At 33.7% G+C, this 7,470-nt stretch overlaps 1 protein-coding gene across 4 annotated transcripts in view; it reads left to right on the top strand.

The window, feature by feature from the left end:
* The window catches only part of LOC106467262 (protein tyrosine phosphatase type IVA 2-like), a 26,037-nt gene that overhangs the window by 8,195 nt on the left and 10,372 nt on the right, over window positions 1–7,470 (top strand). For all 4 annotated transcript variants that reach the window (XM_022395396.1, XM_013927590.2, XM_022395395.1 and 1 more), the window contains exon 2: window positions 1,195–1,673. In XM_022395396.1, the coding sequence (XP_022251104.1) occupies window positions 1,557–1,673 (117 nt within the window). In that variant the 5' untranslated portion in view covers window positions 1,195–1,556. The remainder of the gene's footprint in view (window positions 1–1,194; window positions 1,674–7,470) is intronic.

Genomic DNA, 7,470 nt, shown 5'->3' with positions numbered 1-7,470 from the left:
ATTGTGATCCAGTGAGAAGAAACCAGGAACAAACCACAAATACAGAAACACATCAAATTGTGATCCAGTGAGAAGAAACCAGGAACAAACCACAAATACAGAAACATGTCAAATTGTTCACCAAGTTATGATCTAGTGAGAAGAAACCAGGAACAAACAACAAATACAGAAACATGTCAAATTGTTCACCAAGTTATGATCTAGTGAGAAGGAACCAGGAACAAACCACAAATACAGAAACACGTCAAATTGTTCACCAGGTTATGATCCAGTGAGAAGACACCAGGAACAAACCACGAATACAGAAACACGTCAGATTGTTCACCATGTTGTGATCCAGTGAGAAGAAACCAGGAACAAACCACAAATACAGAAACACATCAAATTGCTCGCCAAGATTCAGTTAGAAGAAATCAGGAGCAATTTTGTGACAGAGAAGTACACCATTCGTATCGCTAAGATCGTGACGTGTGGTGTATCTGCTAGCAACCAACATACACTGTGTGGGTGCTTGTTTAACCCAGGCATATTTTAAAATATGTTATTATTTGGAGATTTTGATAGACTAACGGTAAAAAATGTCCAAGTGTTTACACTAAGAGTTGTCATTTTATTTGTAAAACTATTTCAGCATCAGCTTTTCCCAGCAATCTTATGTCACCTGCAAACTCGAATAATTTGCAGCTTATAAATGTCTTTGTTCCGTTGTACTTCTGGTCTATATAAATAACTTAATTTTGTTCAAACTTTATGAATAGTACTAAAAATATATGTTAAGCCTGTCATTCAGTTTATCACTTGACACTGAGTTATACCGGTTTAATTCCACTTTTCACCAGTTTAATCGTGAACAAGGGCTTGTTATTAATAATTCTATTGATATACATAATAAACAACAAAAGCCCTAAAATGGACATCTGATAAAAAATTTTTACTAGCAATCATCCAATCAGAAAATTGTTTCTTTATTAATATTTCCTTTCTACTATTAAGCAAGTTTTCAATTTGTTCAATCTAAACCATTACAGATAGATGATAATGTGGAAATATTATTAAATACAAATAAAAAAAATAAATTATGTTTCCTTTGTAGAAATTATTTAAATAGTGAACATAAAAATATTATTAAAGAATGGTAGAGACAACGAGATTTAGAGGTTAACTCTTGATGTAATTTCTTTTCTAATTTAAAAGGTTAGAGAGCGGACACACCACTTGTTGATGGAGTTGTTTCTCGGAGCAGGAAGAGAGTATTGCCAGGCACAACACAAGTAAACTGTCAACAGTTCCACCCTAACTTTGTATATATATATATATACAAGTGTTTGATTTGACAATGTGCAGTAGCTGTATGGGGTAAATAGTGGACATAATCCTTGGAAAGTGAACAATGGTGGAGTGTATGGTGCTAAAAAGAGTGGCTGTGATCACTGTTAGAATCGAAGGCTCTTAATTCATATTGTTGTTTTTTTTCTGATGGTAATTTGAGATTTAGCTTATTTTGTTTTCTCATTATTTTTCCATCTTTAAGTAACAACCTTTTCTTCTGTTCTGTAATGAACATTATGAAACAAAAAACAATGCGGCCAGCGCCATCAGAAATTTCCTTCAAAAATATGCGGTTTCTTATCATGGACCGACCAACAGATTCAACTATTCCTGGCTTTCTAGAGGCAAGTTTTTGTTAATAAGTACTTTAAGCTTATTCCTAACTATAAGTGTTACGTGCATCAAGTTTCTGATGAGCATATTTCATTTGGACCACTGTTAGTTGGGTATTATTTACCAAACTAGACTGTATTTGTTGTTTGAATTAAATCTTCATAATCTGAAGGTTGTATGGGTAAGATGAATAACACTGTAGTATTGAAGGTTATATGGGTAAGATAATTAACACTTTGCAATGTTGAAGGTTATATGGGTAAGATGAATAACACTTTGCAGTGTTGAAGGTTATATGGGTAAGATGAATAACACTTTGCAGTGTTGAAGGTTGTATGGGTAAGATGAATAACACTTTGTAGTGTTGAAGGTTGTATGGGTAAGATGAATAACACTTTGTAGTGTTGAAGGTTGTATGGGTAAGATGAATGTTTATTTTATCTTCTGAGATTACATTTCAACAGTAGGTAGAGCATGGACAGACAATGTACACCTTTTTATTTAACACCAAACTAGCATAATTACAATATTTAAATTATGTATAGTTGGAATAATCAGAAACAGGAATAATTATTTTTGTAACAATCACATTAATTGTAATTTCAATTAATTTAGGTGGCACTACTGAGATTCGTGGGTAATTTAGTACATTGATTAACGAGGTTAGTTATCTTGCTCTGCTACTGCTGATGACAACTCGTTCTGTAGGTCTATCACCCTGTTTAAAAAAAAACTGTTTTAACTAGAGCCTAGCCTGTCTTTTACAAACCTTAAACTTTGGTTAAACTTCAAACTTTTATCCAACAATATATTTTCATCTGTAATTCCAAATTGGGCAGAATTTTGGATTAATTTGTCTTTATCAAAAAATTTTATTAATTTTTTGATGCAATTTCTAATGCATTTCTTGAAAGATCCAACTATTAACATTGGTGAAATTTAAAATATTTTCCCAGTGTTATTTTGGGTAGTTTAAATAACCTTCTGACTTTGACGGATAATGTGTCTTGATATTTGTTCTCTGATGTGTATTCCCAGTATTATTTTATTAGACTTCAAGAAATACATAAAAAAGGATAGAAATATATATATATATATATATATTTTTTTTTTAATTCAAGCTTCTCATACTTGCTATTTTCCCTCCAGTATTCAATAATGTTTCAAAAGCAGGAGTTACGAGACAGTTCAAGATTTGTCGTATTCTCCAACACATGACAGTTAAAGTGTTTTTATAATTTCAGGACATAATTCACATAGGCAATTTCCCTTTGTTTAAAAAAAAACAAAAATGGTGGCCAGTTATCCCTATCTAAAATACACATTAATGTTGATAACCTTTGTTTGCAAGAATTTTACTGGCTTTGTTTCTCCCCAAATGAAATATGGTTTTATATCTTACAAAATCCGGGGTAGTGTATAGTAAGTTCTCTTCCTTCTGTAGAAAACCTGTACCTGTAGGTGTCTAAAGTTCAGAGTTGCAAACAGTTTTTGCGTGTGTGTGTGTGCTCACCATCGTCATGAGACTCATTCATTCATTCCATTTATCTTGTACATGTGACAGTGATTCACCCTGTTTCCTTTTTATTTTCGTGATAGTATGACATTCTCATGTAAGATAATAAATTTCTGTAAATGATAACGGCTGGTGTTTGGACCTGTAAAAGTTACAAAGTCCAGTTCCATGTAGTTGGATCATAGATGTTTAAATATACGTGTATTGAGTGTAATGTATTGTTAGAATTATTTTATTTGTTCCAAGAAAGTCCAGTTATGTATGGATGGATCATGGTTATAGGTGTAGATGGTTATGCAAATGAAACTTAGAAATTATTCAGATGAAGAAAAGTATTTTTAATTTTAAGATGAAAATCACTTTGCACTTGGAGCAGTCGACACCCTGACTCCGTATATTCACTGACAAATCTCTAGTAAAAATACTTAATTAAAAAAATCTGATTGTTTGTGTACAAAAGACTTGTAATGTTTACTGAAAGTTTTCCAAATTCTGTGAAGATACACAAAATATATTAAAAGTTATTGTTTGTAAAGTGGTGGTTATTTTGTGGTTACAAGGTTGGTCACGTCGGTGACCCCATATTTTGTTCTGTGTGGTTCATCTGTGTTGATGGTATCTGTTTGAAAACTGTTTTCCTTCTTTTCATACTCACTTTGTATCATTTGTTTATTGGAATTAACTATCCTACTACCATCATTTGAATGAATTTCAAAAAATGTAAAAAAAAGACCCAAAAATTGAGAACTTTTGAATAGTGGACTATTGTTCTTCAGAAAGAGACTAGTCTACTTTTTGAGAGCACTCAAGTTTTGGGTCTTTTTTTAAAATTAATTACACCTTTTGTGTGTGATCCTGTGTGCTAACTTTTTATCAGCATTAAAGATATTGGTTAAGTTAAATTAATTAGAACACGAGCATGTATTGGCTGGTAGAGTAGGGCTTTTTTCAGTAATTCTCGTAAACTTCCGTTATATTAGTCGTGCTATAATTTTTGGTTTGTGCACCTTTTTTTTTTGTGCTTATTTATTGCATTTTGTCACACTTCCCTATGTTTTCATTCATATTATTTCTCATTACTGTATTGATGACTGGTTGTTTCTCATACATTCCTAAGAGCAGCTTTTTGTGATACACCTTGAATGGCTATCCAGCTCTTGCCTACTGCTTACTCAGCACTTGATTATCCACAACAAAGAAATATACCTTTTCTAGATGACATTCAAACTTCATTGTTGGAGAAACACATCCATCATAGTCTTTCCTGTCCTATACCTTTTTTTTTAAGTATTTTTATTCAATGTTCCCTTGAGTCAATCAGCCTTCCATAGTGACAGTGGTGGGGACCATTAAATCGTTGGACGATGTATGGGGAAGAACTCGACAGTTCCCTTTTACTTTGACGCAAGGTGTTGGTTTCCATTCACTTGTGTCCTACGCATATGTTTGTCACAGATTATCTCCTGTAGCATCCTCTTAGCTATCGATCTTCTAGAACAGTGGTTCCCAACCTTTTCGATTTCACGGAATTCTTCTGGTGTTAGATTTGTGTCACGGAACCCTTCACAGCATTCATTACAAAAAATATTACTGCAATACTATATAATAATTTCATTAATTTTCAGTTGTAACTGTTTGTGAATACTCATGAAAATATGGGATATATATAAAACAAATAAGACACTTAAAAAACCAACGTACAATTATTATAGTTGTTGCTTTGCATAGCTTGTACGCGCACACATTTTTTAATGACTGATTTGTTGTTACTTTCCCTCTATTATCCTTTCGAATCGAGGAATGTGTGAGAACACGGCATCAAGATTTCCTGTAAGACAGTTTCGTGACTTAATTTTGATTTGAATGAGGCAAGAAATCCCTTTTCACAAAGATATGTGTTTAGGAATTGAACGAGTGTCTTCAGGGCCATTTCAGAAACAACACGAGTATCATCTTTTGCTAATAATGACATCCAAAACTGTCCTATATTTCCACCTGCGTTATGAAAAAAATTCTTTGTTGTAAAACTGCTGTGGAGTTCAGTGAGAGGCTCAATGATATCTGTGTTTTTTTGTACCATAATATTCTTCTCAGAAAAGGGGTCGAGTATACATTATTTCTCTTCTGAAAGGTACTTGATGAAGTTGTCATCAAGGCATTCAGATGAAGGGATACAAGCTCTCGCGCATCTTTATAACCCCAGTTGGGAAACACTATTCTAAAACCCTTGATGGTTCGTTAAACTTGTCTTCAATTTTTTTTTTTCTCTCTGCTTCTAAGTCATGTTGTTTTGATTCTTTTTTTGGCTGAAGATCATTATTTTCCACTATCTTCTGTTCTGGATGTTTTGAAACTCTTCACTCTTCTTGAACAGCATTTACGTCAGTGCAGCCTTTTTTTGTATGTATAATTTTCATTGGACTAATGTTGAATGTTCTCACGTTTGCAGGAATGAGCATACTCTGAGTTTAAGTTGAATGATGTGGCTTTTTTGGATCTTTTTTTATTAAGAAGAATTATAGACATGGTGGGGTTTTACTCTTATTGTCCTGTACACTACTCTTCATTAGGCTCCAACTTGGTTCATGTAGATCGTTGGGGGTTGATTCCATGGAACGACCTAATTCACTAAGCATGCTACATACCTGTTGGTTTCATTATACTGTTGTCCACTTCTGTTAGTATTATGACACTACTGTCAGCGCTGTCAATTTATGTTTGGTTTCATGGCACTGTTGTCAATTCCAGTTGATATTATGACATTACTGTCAGTGCTGTCAATTCATTTTGGTTTCATTATACTGTTGCTTTTCTACAAAGAACATTGTTTTATATTTGAAGAAATGTAAGAATTAAGTTTTATTTTACTGTATTTTTACAAAAATATTAAATATAAAATGAAACACTGAAAAACATTACACGAAGGAAGACAAGACTTTGTTGTAATGATTTGAACAACCACATTATATCTAACAAACACCATGATTTGTTGTCTTCAAAAACTTGTTCTATACTCCCTCAAATATACACGTGTACTGGGTGTGGTACCATTTTTCAGTTCGGTTACGTTCAGCCAACATGGGTCATATATTAACTAGAACAACCTTGTTCCCTCTTTGTGAAAACAACCCTCATATGACAGAATAGTTCCCCCAAAAAAGGAGTGTCATGACACCAAAAGGAATGAATCATACCATTATTATACCAACATAAGCAGTGCCATGACAGCAACAGAAGTGGACAGCAGTGCCATGACAGCAACAGAAGTGGACAGCAGTGTCATGACAGCAACAGAAGTGGACAGCAGTGCCATGACACCAAAAGAAGTGGACAACAGTGCCATGACACCAAAAGAAGTGGACAACAGTGCCATGATACCAACAGAAGTGGATAGCAGTGCCATGACAGCAACAGAAGTGGATAAAGTGCCATGACAGCAACAGAAGTGGACAGCAGTGCCATGACACCAACAAGAATGGACAACAGTGTCATCACATTAATAGGAGTGGACAACAGTGCCATGACACCAACAGGAGTTAACGAGTGTGTTATGTAAGTTATACACTGAATCAAGTACTTCCATGAAGGATTTCATTGGTGAAAAAAAGTCCCTTGATAATCAAGGCCAAGTAATTTTTTTTTTGTATGCTTGTGAACTTCTTAACATTGTGGTTGGTTGCTCACCACTAATCAAGTTTTCTTTAGCATTAGGCTTAGCTTGGTTCATTCCTTTCAGTTTTGTGTTCATGTTTTATTTCAGGCATTAATTAAGCAGTGTGTTAAATATATGATTTGGGTGTGTAAAGACACTAATCACTAGATGTATGTCATGAGTTAAGTGAGTGTCATATTAAGTGTATGGACATAAATTGTAATGGTACCTATAGTTTGTTTTGTGAGTAATTAAACAGTGTGTTAAATATATGTAGCAAGGGATTGTGAAGGTAACAGTAACTAGTTTGTTGAAGAATTAAACAGTGTGTTAAATATATGTAGCAAGGGATTGTGAAGGTAACAGTAACTACTTTGTTGAACAATTAAACAGTGTGTTAAATATATGTAGCAAGGGATTGTGAAGGTAACAGTAACTACTTTGTTGAACAATTAAACAGTGTGTTAAATATATGTAGCAAGGGATTGTGAAGATAACAGTAACTACTTTGTTGAACAATTAAACAGTGTGTTAAATATATGTAGCAAGGGATTGTGAAGATAACAGTAACTACTTTGAACAATTAAACAGTGTGTTAAATATATGTAGCAAGGGATTGTGAAGATAACAGTAACTACTT

The sequence above is a fragment of the Limulus polyphemus genome, unplaced genomic scaffold (assembly GCF_000517525.1).
Source record: "Limulus polyphemus unplaced genomic scaffold, Limulus_polyphemus-2.1.2 Scaffold2547, whole genome shotgun sequence".
Lineage (NCBI taxonomy): Eukaryota > Metazoa > Arthropoda > Merostomata > Xiphosura > Limulidae > Limulus > Limulus polyphemus.
This window is presented reverse-complemented; position numbering and strand designations above follow the sequence as displayed.